The sequence below is a fragment of the Agelaius tricolor genome, unplaced genomic scaffold (assembly GCF_023055355.1).
Source record: "Agelaius tricolor isolate 1412-34295 unplaced genomic scaffold, bAgeTri1.0.p SCAF_3, whole genome shotgun sequence".
NCBI lineage: Eukaryota > Metazoa > Chordata > Aves > Passeriformes > Icteridae > Agelaius > Agelaius tricolor.
This window is the reverse complement of record NW_027269263.1, coordinates 66,954,547-66,970,677: the sequence shown is the minus strand read 5'-3', so window position 1 is coordinate 66,970,677 and position 16,131 is coordinate 66,954,547. Positions and strand designations below refer to the sequence as shown.

At 46.4% G+C, this 16,131-nt stretch overlaps 1 protein-coding gene across 8 annotated transcripts in view; it reads left to right on the top strand.

Moving 5' to 3' along the window:
• The window catches only part of LOC139588585 (endonuclease domain-containing 1 protein-like), a 164,433-nt gene extending 148,373 nt beyond the window's left edge, over window positions 1-16,060 (top strand). For 6 of the 8 annotated variants that reach the window (XM_071424177.1, XM_071424175.1, XM_071424174.1 and 3 more), the window contains 3 exons: window positions 10,086-10,227; window positions 12,828-13,148; window positions 13,993-16,060. In XM_071424177.1, the coding sequence (XP_071280278.1) occupies window positions 12,861-13,148; window positions 13,993-14,538 (834 nt within the window). In that variant the 5' untranslated portion in view covers window positions 10,086-10,227; window positions 12,828-12,860 and the 3' untranslated portion in view covers window positions 14,539-16,060. Of the gene's footprint in view, window positions 1-850; window positions 902-7,031; window positions 10,228-12,326; window positions 12,780-12,827; window positions 13,149-13,992 lie in introns of those variants that run through there. The other 2 variants (XM_071424172.1, XR_011678743.1) reach the window with 2 other exon arrangements.
• Window positions 16,061-16,131: the final 71 nt, after the last annotated feature.

Sequence of the window (16,131 nt, the reverse complement as noted above, 5' to 3'; positions counted from 1 at the left end):
GTTGAAGGTGTAAGTCAGAGCTTGGCCCTCTGTGAATCCTCATGGTCATCAGAGAGGAAGAAACACTTTTAGAGTGTAATTCCCTTCATCTTCCAGATGTGAGCTGTGTCCTGGAAATGTGGAGATTTCTTTTGTATTGACTGTACAGGGAGTGCTGAACCAGCCCTTAAACAGGGTGAATCCTGCTTAACCAAAACCAGAGCTCCTGGGACTACAAATCATTTAGATGGAGTGAGCCAGGAGCAAGTTCCTACAGCTGTTTGTTTGTGTTACTCTGTCCTCAATGGTCAGTTTCTTGTGAACTCATTATAATGAGGACATGTTCTTAATTAAGCCAGGATTTGAGTCTGCCACCTCCTACAACACAGCATTATCACATCTTTTCTGGCTGGGGGCAGTGAGCTCTGAGTGGCACCTTCAGAGGTGAAGGCTGATCAGCATTGCCCACTGCACACAGCTGGCCCTTCCTTCTGTGCCACATCCATGGGCTCCAGGGGATGCCAAGCCCAGCAGAGATGACCAAAGGCACAGCCCCTGAGCACGAGGGCTGCTCTTCCTCGTGAGCAACAAGGGTCTTCCTCTGAAGCCTGGTCTGACATATTTCCTCTTGCAATCAACAGCCTCATTTCCACATGGAGTCAGCCAGCAGTCAAACTGGAAATCATGTTGACGTAACTGCTAATTACCCTCGGCATAACTAATGTGCAGCAGCAAAACTTGTATTTATTGGAGTGTGGGGATGGCTGGTAGAGGAACCAAGTTGGTGCAGACACTGTTAAAAAAGATCAGTCTCTCCTTAGGGAAAGAGATGAGTGGCTGGGGTCTCATCTAGTTGCTGTCTTTTCCCCAGAAGAGTCTGAACCAGGATTCTGGAAGTGTGTCCTCCTCCTGGCTCTCTGAGGTATGTGCTGGTTTTTTTATGACTTTGGGCTATAGAAAGATTTAAAAGCGCAGCTCTCAGGACCAGAGGATTTGGCCTATGTTGACATAATTTTCCAGGCAATATCTGAGTGTGGCAGGCCAGGGTGGGGTGGGATGGGTAGAAGATGGCAGATATATCTATCACAGGATCAAAGAAATGCTGTTTGGCAACATCAGCTGCAGGACTCTCATTCAGCTGTGTTTTCATCTGGCTGAGCCTTGAGTCACCTCTGCAATTCATCATTTGTCATTTCCCAACAAGCTGTTCCAGTGCTGTAGTAGGTGCCTAGAGGCAATTTTTGTCCTGCTGTGCAACCTCCCAAGCCAGTCTGTGGCTGCTGCCCTTTGTTACAGTGCCCGGCTCTGCCACAAAGAGCTCAACTTTGGTGTTCTTGACCTTTTGAGTAGCTGCAGGCAGCTGTTGGGCTGCCCTTCAGCCTCCCTTTGGCCAGACTCAACAGGTCTGAATCCCTTTCACAAGGTGTGAATCCCTTTCTGAAGGTGTGTGCTCCCTGCCTCAGACCACCTTGGTAGCGTATCTGAGAGCCAACTTCAAAGCACCCAAATCTCAACAGCATTTGGGAGTCCACATACATGGTAAAATCCTAATATACAAACATTTTCCAGGAAAAAAAAATCAAAGGAGGCTTTATAAGCAGGTTGTGTTAATAAGTAATGGTATTTCATCCTCCTAAGAATGTATCTCTATGAAACCACAGCATGGATTAATTTCTATACAGACCAACATGTGATTGAAATTGAAGTGCAGTTATGACTGCTGCCACAGCTTCTCAGGAAGTGTGTTGTTATCACTGCATGGTGGAAAGAAAATTCCACAAATTCAGAATTCAGGCTCCAGAGCTGCATTAATATGCTGGGACTTCCATTTTACCTGAGGAACAACTGCAGAGTGTGAGAGACCAGAAGGGAAGGATAATCCAGGTTCTTGTTAATAGATCCCTTGGGGTGGGTCAGAATGAAACAACACTGAATGACCAGTGTTTTTAAGAATATATGTATGTAGAAGGGTTTATTTCAGAACAATTTGGTTGCAATGGAAATGAGGTATGTAGTAATTTTGGTTAGTATTATTTTTATTAATATATTTATATATATGGATATATATACACATATATATTATATGAATATATAGTACTGATATTAATAAAATATATATATATATCCATATATCCATGTTTTTTAAATATATATCTCCATACATCTCTGTATATATCTATTAAAATATCACTTAAGGAAATATATAAAGGAAAAAAAGAAAGAAAGGATAAGAGTAGAAAGACCTCACCTTCCATGGATCCAGGGACAAGATTTTATTGTTGCTATTTTGATGTCTGTTGGTTGAAGTGATGGTCACAGTGTTGATCCATCAGGTGTGGGGGGAAAATCCCCCCAGCAAAAAGCCCAGTGAGTTAAAATATGCTCAGGCTGGGTGGAATGCCCAGCTACCTCACCTGGGGGGAGCTTTCAGTCCTTTGGTGGAAGGCCTCAGGAATGAGTCTGGGGACACATCAGGGGCTCTGTAATGGTTTATGACCTCTTCTCAGCTGCCTCTCACATCAGGGCAGCTGAGGCCTTTATGGCTCATCAGAAGGGATGAAAACCCTCAGGTGTGAATGTGACCTTCCCCAAGGGCAAGGGGTGGGAGTTCTACAGCTTAGCCAGCTGTTTAAGGGAGTACAATTGCCATGATAAAAACACTATCCTACCTCCCCAGGGACTTCTCCCTTATCTGGCTGAAAACCTGCCTTGTAGCCTTCTGTGGTGGTTGTTCAGAGGTTTTGCCACGTGAGGATCTGAAAGTGAAAATAATATACTCATTTTTGGTCTCCAAAGCCGAAAGAAACTGAAAGAGTGTAACCACAGGGAGCCTGACAGCTCTCAGCTGTGAGTGTTAGTAGCAGGGTGGTGCTTCATTGGTGGCAAGGAGGTGACCTTTCTGTCACCTCAGTATTACCTGATCTGCATGCACAGGGACCATGGCACTTGGTCTGGTGGAGTTAATGTAACCAAAGATATCCAAATCCCACACCAACTTTTTCAGCTGAACTGTACAATATTAAAAAAAGCTGTTGATCCTTGTGAGGAAAAAAATGGGTTGAATAATTTATCTCCAAAATTCAAGGATTGCCATGAGCCAGCATTTGGAGTGTTGCATAGAAAGGCTTGAGGAAAATTGTTTAAAATGGATAATGTACATCTGCTGTCTTTGGGGGGATTTAGTAACATAGTCAAGCTTTTATATCCTTACCTTTTCCTTGCACTTTTCTCCATGAAATTGATACTTTTCATATAGCTCTGGACAAGGGGTCTATTTTTTACATAGAAAATGTTCCTTGAGGGAGAGTTGCACTGCAGAGGTGCTTTAGGGTCACTTCTGGACACAGGGGAAGAACGGAAGAAGCAGCTATTGCCTTTTCTGTGAACCTCCAATCTTTGGTCTGATTGGGTCAGTGTTTACCCATCACTTGAAGCTCACTCTCATTTGTACACCTGGCAAAGGTGAACATGTGAATGCCCCATCCCTGGAAGTGTTCAAGGCCAGGATGGATTGGACTTTGAGCAACCTGGTCTAGTGGAAGGTGTCAAAACAGGGGATTGGGAAATGGATGATCCCTAAGATCCCTCCCAGTCCAAACCATTCCACGATTCTTTCTGTGATTCCATGAACATACCTGGCATACAAGGTGAGACCTGCCTGTATCACCTACCTGGCTGATGTAAAGAGTGCTGGCCTTGAGGTGCCTACACTCCCTCTCTGTACTCACTCACAGATCCTGCCTGTGGCCATGGGATCTTTGCTGCCCTTGAAGGAGAACAGTCCAGAAGAGCACAAATCTCCTCAATCCACCTGTCCAAGCAACGTTCCTGTTTCTTGTGTTTTGTTTTCTCATGTGCATTTTGTTTCCTCATGTGCATTTGGCTTCTGTGATTTACTTTGCCCTGAAGACCTGCAGCCCTCCACGTACTTAGTATCTCTTCAGCTATTCACTTCCTTTTTCCACAGGGACTGAAAACTCAGGAGAAGGCTTTGATGACATCTCATTTTTTTTCAGTAGAATCACAGCATCGTTTAGGTTGGAAAAGATGTCCAAGATCATCAAGTCACACCTTTGATCATTCACCACCTTGTCACTCAGACCATGGCACTGAGTGCCACGTCCAGTCATTAAAGTAGAAACAGTACTGCCCTCTGGTTCAAAACCCCCCTTTAACACCACTGCAGTCATAAGAGCTGTTTCCATTTCCCTGCATTTGCTCACCTACTTCCCAGCTTGCCCTGCTTTACCATGAGGTGAGACCGCTGCATTTAGCATCTGACAGAAAGAAAACTGAAGGAGAAATCAGGAGAACATCCACTGGGAGAAGCCAGATCCGGACTTCAAAACAATTTCACTAAAAAAGTGCTGTAAATCCTGTTAAGTTTTTTTCTTACCATGATATGGAAAACTTACCAAAAGTACTTCATGTAGGAATTTCTGATCTCACAACTGTAAGAAGACTGGAGGATCCAACAGAATTTTTTACAAGTAGAAGAAATGGAGTTTTTTCTTATGGAACAGACCACAGGGGAGTTGGATCAGCAGAGCTCACTGAACATCTCTCATCCAGAAAGTACACAGATCAGGGCAACATGTAGGTAGTGCCTCCACTAACTTGAAAGGCAGAGAAGATCCTGTAAATAGGTACTGGAGCAGAGATTTTTATTAAAAAACAGTGAAATGTAAAACCATGAGCTCACAAACCTCAGGACTTGTTTGAGAGATTCATTACTTCATAAGCATATCTGTTATAACAACCAACACGTTATTACTGTATTCCTGGAGTTTTGGAATTGGAGGAAAATGAATCCAGTTTAGTTGTCAATGAATGAGCAGTGGGAATAGACAGCTCCTCTGCCAGCTATGTCCACCTGCACAGCCCATTATCAGCTCTCCCAGCTGTGTCCCTCTGCATTTGCCTTCCAGGGGAGCAAGAGCCCTTCACTGAAATCCTGCCACCATGCTGGGGCTGCTGCTGCTGCTGCAGGTGTTGGCCAGCTGCCTCTGGCTGGGACACAGCGAGGTGCTGAACTCCTTTACAAGTTGTCTTCAGTTCTTCTATGCACAGATTCCCCCAAATAATGCCCTGAATCCAAGGAACCCAGCCTGGATCTGTCAGCGCTTCAGGAAATCGTATCACTATGCCACCCTGTACGACAGAGACAAGAGGATTCCAGTGTACTCTGCTTACATCTACCAGCCTGGATCAGGAAGCAGATCTAAGTCATGGTATGCTGAGCCTCAGGTGGGTGTCTCTCTTACAGCACATCACCCTCCAGCCACTGAGAAATGAGCTGCAGCATTCAACCCAACTTTTCTATTTCCTCCCACTTCCCTTACACACATGCACACATATACACATGGACACACTGGACAGGATTCTCTTCACTGAACTTCAAACATCTTCATCACATGATTCCTCTGATGCATCTGAGACATCAGCAGGAGCATGAGATGAATCACATCCCCAAGGTGCCCAGCTCTCTGCCTTCACCTGACAGGAACAGCAAATCCCATTACTTGGCATGACATGACAAAGTCAAATGCTTCCCCTGCCTGTGCCCTGCTGTGCTGGGTGCCCAAGTGATGGGGAAAAGGCTTCCAGGAGAGGCTAAACTTGAGGGACCAACAGTCCTGCTGGGATCTGATCCCCACTTTGCCCTGAGCTGTTCTGCATCCCTGGCAGAGCTTGTCTGCTCCCAGTGAAGTGTTAAACAGGCTTTGTGAGTGGTGTGATAGAAGTGAAGAGAAACTCAGAAGGGGGTGAGATGGCCCAGGGACAAAGCCTGGAGGGAAAAGGCACAGGAATGAGAGGGCCAGGTTAACTGTGCAGGGATTTCTGGAGTGACATTTCTGGCACTGCAAAGTGAGGAGCATCAGTGTTGGTCCAGTCACAAGGGTGTGATCTCCATGCATGGGCAGTGACCCCGAGCACCTTTGGCTCAGGCTTGCTCCAGAAGGATCCAGCAGATGGACAGAACTGCACAAGCTCTAGAGGAGACAAATCTCCTTCAAGACAAACTTCAGTAAGACAGGCCAGGCCAATTAAGGAACAGAAGAACAACAAATTCTGGACCTTTCTAGAAGCAGTATAGGAGGAGAGTTTTTGGTGAAAATGTGCAAGATCATAATGTCCCATTCCAGAGGAAGGCTAAATATGCTTCCCTAAAAATGAACAACAAGGTGTTGAAGTTATGAAAAAAATAACCATTTGTACTTGTTACTCACATGAACATGAGGAACTAATTTGGTCTTGCACCACTGCAGCCTCCTCGTTAGGGAGGGATAAAAACTTCTGTCTTTTTGTAGAATCATAGAATCATAGAGTCGTTTCTGTTGAAAGGAACCTTAAATATCATCTCGATCCAAACCCCCCACATGGGACAGGCCACATGCCACTAGACCAGCATGCTCCAAACCCCTCACTGGCCTTATGTTCCTAGACCCTGGACACAGGATACCTGAAAAACTTTGGATTTTGGTCACTTTCTCCAGAGGCATTTTTGGAGTATTTAGTTTTCAGAGGAGTCTTTTGGGATTACAGCCTCCTCTCAAAAGCTGATGTTTTTTATTTTCATATCAATGATGCTGCAGAAAATTCTCCCTGGCCCAGATCAGCTCCGAGACACATTCCCAGCACTGCTGGAACAGATTCCATTCACAGTGAGATCTTTTTGCTTCCTGAGCAAAACTGTTCCTCCTTGAATGAACTGTAGCCCTCCCAGGGAAACCTCAGCTCCAGGACTGATTTCCTGACACTTCTCCCTGGGTATGGGGTTACAGGAGGCAAGCTCTGGTGTTCCAGGACTGGGGTACACCTGTAGCAACCCCACATAAAATCACAGAATCACAGTGTGGTGTGAGGGGATCCAGGGAGAGCCCAGGGCAGATTTGGGCTGTGGAGGCAGGAGGAAAGGGAAGTAGATTTGAATCACCAAAGTCACCTTTCAATCCTAGGAGTGGGAAATGCTCCTTGTCTCGTGCATGCAGCCATGCTCCCAGCACGGGCTGCAGGCTGGATCACAAAGGTCACAAGTCAAACTGAGAGCAGTAGAGCAGTCATATTCTGAGCTGCTTGCTCTTTAAAGCTTTTGTGTTCATGCAGGAGGGCCATGTGTATGATTTCTCTCAGATTCCTACATTTTCATACACTGAGACGACAAAAAATGGGATCTTGCCCATCAGAGCCTTCTGCTCCAGGATAATCTGTTTAATTCTATGCATCCTCAGTACTGACACCTTTTCCTCTTCTTACCCTGTCAAGCTGATCAACCCAGCTTATTCCAGGGATATAGATACAGAGATGTCTATCCGTAATCAATACAAGATCACTCTACAGCAAATTGGCCAGAGTCAGGCTATCAACCAAGACTACAACAATCTCCAGGGTTTGGACCGTGGTCATTTGAGCCCCAGTGGCCACCAAAGTGGCAACAACAGCAAGTGGGCTACCTTCACCCTCACCAACATTGTGCCCCAGAACAGCACACTCAACAAAGGCCAGTGGAAAGACTACGAGAACCAAACGATGGCTCAGAACACCCAGGGCTGTACAACGACCTACGTGATCACGGGTGCTGTGCCTGGGAACGCCTACATCTCCAATAACAGGGTTAATGTGCCCAGCCACATCTGGTCGGCTGCCTGCTGCCAGACCACAGCCAACAGGAGGACTTGGGCGGTCATTGCTGGAAACAACATGAACCGGGTGCAGAACCTCACAAGGGCACAACTGGAGGCCAACTTGACCCAGCTCTATGGGAGGGGACAGGTTTCTCTGTTCCACAGTGCCTGTCCACCCTAACGAACCTCATATCCTGAGTGGAAAAGGCTCATGAGCTTTTCCTACATGCCATTAGAATCACAGAATTCTTTGTGTTTTATGGGACTTCAAAGATCATCTTGTTCCATCCCTTTCCCTTTGCAGTGACACCTTCCACTACACCAGGTTGCTCCAAGCCCCATCCAACCTGGCCTTGAACACTTCCAGGGATGGGACAGCCACAGCTTCTCTGCTCACCCTGTGACAGGGCCTCACCACCCCCTCAGTATAGAATTTCTCCCTAACATCTCATGTAACCCTGCCCTTTGTCAGTGTGAAACCATTCCCTCTTGTCCTGTCACTCCATGCCCTTGTCCAAAAGCCCTCTCCAGATCTCCTGGTGAACTTCTAGGTAGTGGAAGGGGATTGAACTTCTCTCCACAGCCTTTTCTTGTCAAGGCTGAACACACTCAGCTATCTCAGCCTGTCTCCAGAACAGAGATGTTCTAGACCTTGAAATATCTTCGTGGCCTCCACTGGACTCCACTCCAGTATATTTTTAGTCCTTCTCTTGTTGTGGGCACCAGACCTGGACACAGAACTCCAGGTGCAAGGACAAGATTTTGGAAAACCTGCTCTAGATGACCCTCCTTGACCAAGGATATGGACTAGAAGATTTTGAGTGGTCCCTCCCACACTCAACAATTCAGTGATAATGTGATCCTGAGACATGCTTTTGTTTGCTTGCTTTTGAAACTGTACCTTGAGAGCAGCACCTGTGGTATCAGACAGGCAGAATGAGGCATTAGATATAAAGGAAGCTTTGAGCAGCCAAAGATAAACTTCTGTGATGCACTGTTTGGATACCTTAATTCTCTGCCCTGCTTCTGAAGCTTTTCTGCAAAATTACAGGGAACTGATTTGGGGAAATATGTTCAATATATTCAATGTATTCAATGTCATAATCAAAAGATCATCACAGGACAGATCATTTACTACTTGAGTAGTTCACAATAAAAATTATTTGCTGCAGTGCTGGTTTGCAGGGTCATCTCATGTATAAACCACAAGTTCCTTCTTGCTGAAATTTCTACTACCAATAATGTCACAGTTCCCCAGACATCAGTGCTATTTGAGGCTGAAAGACATCCCAGTACCTCGGGGGCTGCCTCTGACTTGCTCACTCACCTCTGCACACTGGCTGGGGCTTGAGACCACACTCATCCTCATTCCTGCTCATCCCATGTCCACTGCTTCAGCTTTCCAGGCTCTGGAACTATGAGTGATTGACCAACCCCATGAATCCCACTTCCATCACCTCCTTGGGCTGTCCTGGGGACCTTTAACCCTGGCAGTACCCAGAAATGTCCTGTCCTCCACAGCAAGCTTGTGAAATACTTGGGAAGCCAAAAAGAAGAAGGAATCAGTTTCACAGAATTACTGAATGACAGAATTCAAGGTTGAAATAGACCTTGAAGGTCATCCTGTCACACCATCCCCTCAGAACTACCACTGTAAACCTTAAACCACTAATCCATATCACCCAGTGCCAAATCCAAATGCCTCTGAAACACCTCCAGGGATGGTGACTCCAGCACCTCTCTGTGCAACCTTTTCCACTGTCTCACAACATGACAGTTAAAAGTGTTTTTTCTAACATCTAATATGAATTTTCCCCATCTCATCTTAAAGCCTTTTCCTCTAGTCCTCTCACTACTGGCATGGTAGAAGAGACCAATTTCAACCTCATTACAACCTCCTTTCAGGCAATTGTAGAGTGCCCTGAGCCTGCTCTTTTTGAAAAAAAATCTAATCCTAACATCTAATCTATCTCTGCCTTCTGTCGGTTTAAAGCTGCTCCCTGTTGTCCTGTCACTCCAAACCTTTCTCAAAAGCTCCTCTCCATGTGAACCACTCTCAGGTACTGAAGGAGCTCTAAGGTCTCCCAGAGCCTTCTCAGCAGAAGGCTTTGCATGAATAAGGGTTCTTACAAAGCCTTTGCAATCAGGCAAGGGAAAATATGCAGCCTGACCCTACTAATTGTGTTCTGAGAGGCTGCAGAAGAGCAGACTGTGAACATCTGGGTGTACTCAGAGACAGGCCAGTCAGTCTAATGCCACAAGAGATGTTCTGCCAGGAACAGAAACACATGCAGGTCCCCGTTCGTGGGGAATGAGGAAATGAACAGATAAGTCACCAGACCCAGTTATTTTCTCCTGACACATGATGCTGCAAGAACCTGGGAGAAATCCTGAGGAAATTGCAAATAGCAACTGTCACCCCACTTCAGGGTGGTCATGAACAAATCTCCTTGAATAATAACAGAAAACCTTTCTTTTCAGTGAAATTCCCTGTTTATGACAACGGGCAGATTTATGACCAGGTATACATTGCACTGGGACTCCTGAGGGATCAGCCAAGTGTTTCTCCAGGGAGAAGAAGAAAGGAACTCTTCAGCTGCCTGTTCTGAGACTCTGCTTCAAGGTAAGCTCTTGCTCCTTTCTCACCATTTACTCCAATATTTAAAGAATTACCTGAGCTTTGAAATAAATATATATAGGCAAAGCCTAGGTCAGAGTTGCTGAGTTCCAACATCTGCTCTCCAAGGAGCAAGGAGAGTTTATGCATGCACTGAATTTTGCAGCTCTTTAACACTTTCTGTAAAGGAGGACAGAAGGAATAATTTGGGAAAGAAACTCAAGCCAAGTCACCTGGAAAATTAACACCAAACTGTTCAGTAAGAAGGGGGGGTGAGTTTATTGAGCACTTAAACTCCACTCACGACCTTGCAAGAGGCCTCTGGACAAACACAGGTGGCTGAACTCCTGGACAAACTCCCTCTAAACACTGTGGGAAATCTAACAACTCTGCCTACTTGGAGATCATATAGACCCAGCCAGTCTGAGACTGCAGCAGAGGCATTTGAGACTCCTCTGCCACTTTGGGGCTCGAGCAGAATCCTGTGCCGCTCTTTCCCACGGTAGGCTGCTTTCTGTATATCTGATATTAAGTTAGACATTAAGTTAGTTAAGTATATTTTAAGCATGTGGAGGGGGTCATACAAAAAGACTTTTCAGGAACTTCTCTACTTGATTTGGGGCAGCTTTGGGCATGTTCTGCAGAGTACTGCAAAAAGTCACCATTTGTTGTTCCTGTTCTTAGTTTCCAGCTTACTGATCCAGGGTTGCTAAAGAGAAAATGGACCAGATGTCTTGCATCAGAGCCAAGGGTATATGTAGCTTAATACCCCAATGTCAGCTGAGAGGCAGGAGCCCAGGTGGATGATTTGGGGTTCAGTATTGGGTCTGAGTGGAAGAGCTGAGTGTCTGTGTGAACCTGGATGGGGCCAGAGAGCTGCAGGAAGTGCAGCATTGCTGTTCTTTGCCTGCCCAATGCCCCATGAGATTAAAGCCCAGCTCAGCATGGCAGGGGCTGAGCAGAGTCTGTGCCCAGGTGCAGGTGTCTGCTGTGGGAAGGTGCTGAGAGCAGGAGGGAGTGAGAATGGCCTGAAACTGAGTCAGGGAAGATTTAAGCTGGATATCAGGAAGAAGTTTTTCACCCAGAGGGTGGTTGAGCCCTGAAACAGGCTCCCCTGGGAAGTGGTCACATCACCACACCTACCTGAGTACAAAACGTGTTTGTACAAAACTGTCAGGAACATGGTTGGCTTTCTGGGGCTGTCCTGGGCAGGGCCAGAAGTTGGACCCAATGATCCTGATGAGTCCATTCCAACTCAGCATGTTATGTGATTCTATGAGATCATGTTTGGAAGTAGGGGCTTCCCAGCCCTGTTTTGTCAAAGGGTTTTTTTCTCCAGTGCCAGTGCAAAGCTGAGCTCTGAGCTCAACTGAAATAGGCTGGAAAAGGTGACCTTGTCCCAGTGCCATATCTCAGTTCCATGATAACTTTGCCATGAGAGCTGTTTAGGCATTGGGTGAGTTTGGAACACCCCTCAGACAGACTATGCCTCCACCATTGCCTTCTCTGGGCACCTAAAACCTATTTTAGATTTCATCCTCTCATGTGGAAAAGGGAGATGTACTCAAACCTTCAGTGTGTGTTCAGTCTGTTACTGCCACATGAAAGCCAAAACCCTTCTCAGCCTGTTGGTGTCCTGTGGTAGGGACCCTTCACTGACCAGTTCTCTGGGTTGGAGGGTTTGACTGACTTGTTCAGGGTCACACACCAACCAGAGAAAGCCCTCCTGGGTCTCCACACCTTTACCCACTGCCAGAAACTGTCAGTGCCCCTGGAGGACTCACTTTAACTCTTTACAGAATAACACTATTAATAAAACTGTGACAGGTTGAAGTTTGAGGCTTGCCAGTGAAAGTATCTGACAGCAAAGAGATATTCAAAGTGAGATGTTAATTCAGAACAACATACTAAGAAGCTTTAATCCCTAGCAAAAGCTGGCTTGAGGTAATCATTCAGCATGCTTAAAGTAGGATTCTTACCCAATAGCCATGTCTAAGGGAGAGAAGGCAGGTTCAGCCCATCAACTGACCCCAGAAGTTACAATGGAGTCTTCCATAACTTCTCTCCATTTTTAATTCACTTTTATACTATTTCTTTACATTTAGATGATGTTTGCATGTAGTCATACATCTTTCTCAGTGAGAGGTTCTCATGCCTTGAGGGTGAATATCTCAGTAAAGTACCTGCAGTAACCTTGGGATGGGGATGTGCATCAGGTGAGGAATTTTGCCATGGTTGCTGATTCTGCAGCAGGAAATCTTCATTTGTCTCCCATGGTTTTCAGTTGTCACACAGATTATCAGCTAGAAAATGTCACCAAGGTGTCTCCTCTGCAAGGGTTTTGACAGAGCCTGGCCATGGTGTCTCCACTCCACCTGCTGTTTAGGCCCACCTTAGATTTAGTCCTCCTTGTGTGTGGGAGGCCAGGTATGCTGACTGTGTTTCATCCAGGGAAGAGCAACTGTATTTTCTCCTGTAACACTATCCTTTTATCCCCAATCATCTCCCTGCACAACCCCACAGCACTGATGATTTTTCCAAATCCAGGAGGACAGAAGTTACCCTCTCCTTGGTCTCTCATAGTCCTCTCTGCATTTGCCTTCCAGGGGAGCAAGAGCCCTTCACTGAAATCCTCCACCATGCTGGGGCTGCTGCTGCTGCTGCAGGTGTTGGCCAGCTGCCTCTGGCTGGGACACAGCGAGGTGGTCAAGTCCTTTGAAACTTCATGTCCTCAGTTTTTTTTCCGGGAGATCCCCCCAAATGAAGCCCTGGAGCCACAGAACCCAGCCTGGATCTGTCAGCGCTACAAGAACCAGTATTACTTTGCCACCCTGTATGACAGGAAGATGCGTATTCCTGTCTACTCTGCTTACATCTACCAGCCTGGACCGGGAAAAAGACCTAAAATTTGGCTGGTTGAGCCCCAGGTGGGTGTCTCTCTTACAGCACATCACCCTCCAGTCATTAAAAGCAATATTGAAATAACCATTTCTATTTTGTTCCAACCCACTATACACATGCAAATGAACACACTGGACAGGATTCTCTTCACTGAACTTCAAACATCTTCATCACATGATTTCTCTGATGCATCTGAGACATCAGCAGGAGCATGAGATGAATCACATCCCCAAGGTGCCCAGCTCTCTGCCTTCACCTGACAGGAACAGCAAATCCCATTACTTGGCATGACATGACAAAGTCAAATGCTTCCCCTGCCTGTGCCCTGCTGTGCTGGGTGCCCAAGTGATGGGGAAAAGGCTTCCAAGAGAGGCTAAACTTGAGGGACCAACAGTCCTGCTGGGATCTGATCCCCACTTTGCCCTGAGCTGTTCTGCATCCCTGGCAGAGCTTATCTGCTCTCAGTGAAGTGTTAAACAGGCTTTCTGATTGGTGCAATAGAAGTGAGGAGAAACTCAGAAGGGGGTGAGATGGCCCAGGGACAAAGCCTGGAGGGAAAAGGCACTGGAGATGTGAGGGCAGGAATGATTTAGGTGAAAATGAACCACAGAAGAAACCCATATGCAGTGTTCCAAAGGAAAGCTAAATATAAGGCACTAAATGTGAAATTAATTTCTGAAAAAAAAAAATTGCAGTTTGATTGCACTTTGAGTTCCTCATAGGAACTCAAGCAACTAATCTGGTATTGTACCTCATCAGGACCAGACAAAAAACAGGATCTTGACACTCAGAGACTTCTGCTCTAGGGAAATCTGTTCAGTTATGCTCATCCCCAGTACTAACACCTTTTTCTCTTTATTTCCTGTCAAGCTGATTGGCCCAGCTTATCCCAAAACTATGGAAAAAGAGTGGACAGTCTTAAATCAATACAATGTCACCGTAGAGAAACTCAGCCAGAGCCAGGCTATCCTTCATGACTACAAGAACCTGACAGGTTTGAACCGGGGCCATTTGAACCCTAATGGCCACCACGATGACTACAGCAGCAGGGTGGCCACCTTCACCCTCACCAACATAGTGCCCCAGGATGAGAAACTCAACGGCGGCGCCTGGAACAACTACGAGCAGCAAACGATGATCAGGAGAACCCAGGGCTGTAAAACCACCTATGTCATTGTGGGTGCTGTGCCTGGGAACAACTACATTGCCAAGGGGAGGGTTAATAAACCCAGCCACCTCTGGTCAGCTGCCTGCTGCGTGGTGGACAACAACTACCTGAAGGCTTGGGCGGTCATCGCTGAGAACGACAGGAACCAGGTTGAGCTCCTCACACTGGGAGAGCTGGAGGACACGTTAACTGAGCTCTATGGGAGGGGACAGGTTTCCCTGTTTGACAGTGACTGTCCCCGAGAATAAGCCTCACATCCTAGCTGGAACAGGCTCAGGAGCTTTTGCCATATGTCACAGAATCACAGAAAGGTTTCGGTTTCAAGGAATTTCAAAGACCATCCCTGTAGTCTCAGCTCCTGAGCCATGGGCAGGGACATCTTCCACTATCCTTGGTGGCTCCAAGCCCTGTCCTGTGCTAGTAAGTTTCTTTGTTATGAAATTGTGGTGTTATAAGTTCAAATTTGTTTGTTCCAGTTGTCCCCCATACATATTGGTTTGTCCCTGAGCAATGTCCACCCATTCCCCTGTCTATCTTCCTAAAGACCAACCCCTTATTCCAGAGTCTTCCCTGCCACTCAGGGAGACCCTGCCCTCCTCCTTTTTCTATCACAGAAATCCCACCTTTGTTTCCAGAAACTTCTGTGTCCATCCTGGATCCCTGGAATGCCTATTGGTCTGCTTGGCCTGCTCTCCTCCCCTGTTGTGTCCCACTGGATGCCATGATGTACACCCCACCTTGTGCCCCCCCCCAGGTGTCTCACCATTGGTCCAAGTTTGTATCCTCCCTATGTTCCCTCCCCCATACTTATGATGCTGTTACCCTGTTGGAACTGTCACTTGTTCCTGGATCCTGTCAGATTAAAGCATTTTGAGAACCTATACAAGTGATCCCTCTCTTTTCCTTCACTCTGGACTCCTTGACTCAGGATTCTAGCAGCAGCTGCACAGAGCAGCTTTGGTGCCTCTGAGGGTGAGGCAGCCCTGCTTTACTGCCACCCAGCGTGGGGCAGACAGGGAGCAGCCACTCTTGGCATGGGCCAGGAGCTTGGGCTAGCTGTGGTCATCTCCAAGTGGTCAGCCTGTGTCACTGTCCAACCTGGCTTTGAACACTTCAGGGATGGAGCAGTCACAATTCTTCTGGACAACCTATGCCAGGGCCTCACTATTCTCACAGTAAAGAATTTCTTCTTAACATCTAATTTGACCCTGTCTGCTTTCAATTTAAATCCATTCCCTCTTGTCCTGTCACTCCATACCATGGTCCAAAGTCCCTTTCTCATTTAAAACCATTTAGACACTATAAGGTGTCCAAATTCTCCCAAGAGTCCTTTCTCTAGGCTCCCTCACCTTCAGCTCTCTCACTCTCTCTCCAGAGCAGATGTGCTCCAGGTCTTGGAGCATCTTTGTGGCCTCCTCTGGACCCCACTCCAACAGCTTCGTCACCTTCTTCTGTTGTGGATCCCAGAGCTGGAGGCAGCCCTGCAGGTGAGGACTTACCAGAGCAGAATAGATAGGAACAAATGGACTGTAGAAGGGAGCAAGACAACCCAAGGCTCCCAAAGACCTCTGATTCATTTCCAGGGAGGTCTAAGAGAGCAGACTTCACATATTTATGTTACATTAGGAAGTGAGAAACCTGTTTTCAGGTCAGGAAAATTCATATATAAAAGGATACCCTCTGCCACTTGCTTATAGAGTAGTTTAGGGACTAACATAACAATTTCCATGACAAGTGTGTAATTTACTAATAAAACTTTGTGGAATTTTACATATCTTCTGATTTTTGTTGTTCCTTTTGACCATGGACATTTAGGGATCTTGGGGGGAGTCCCTTTTCCT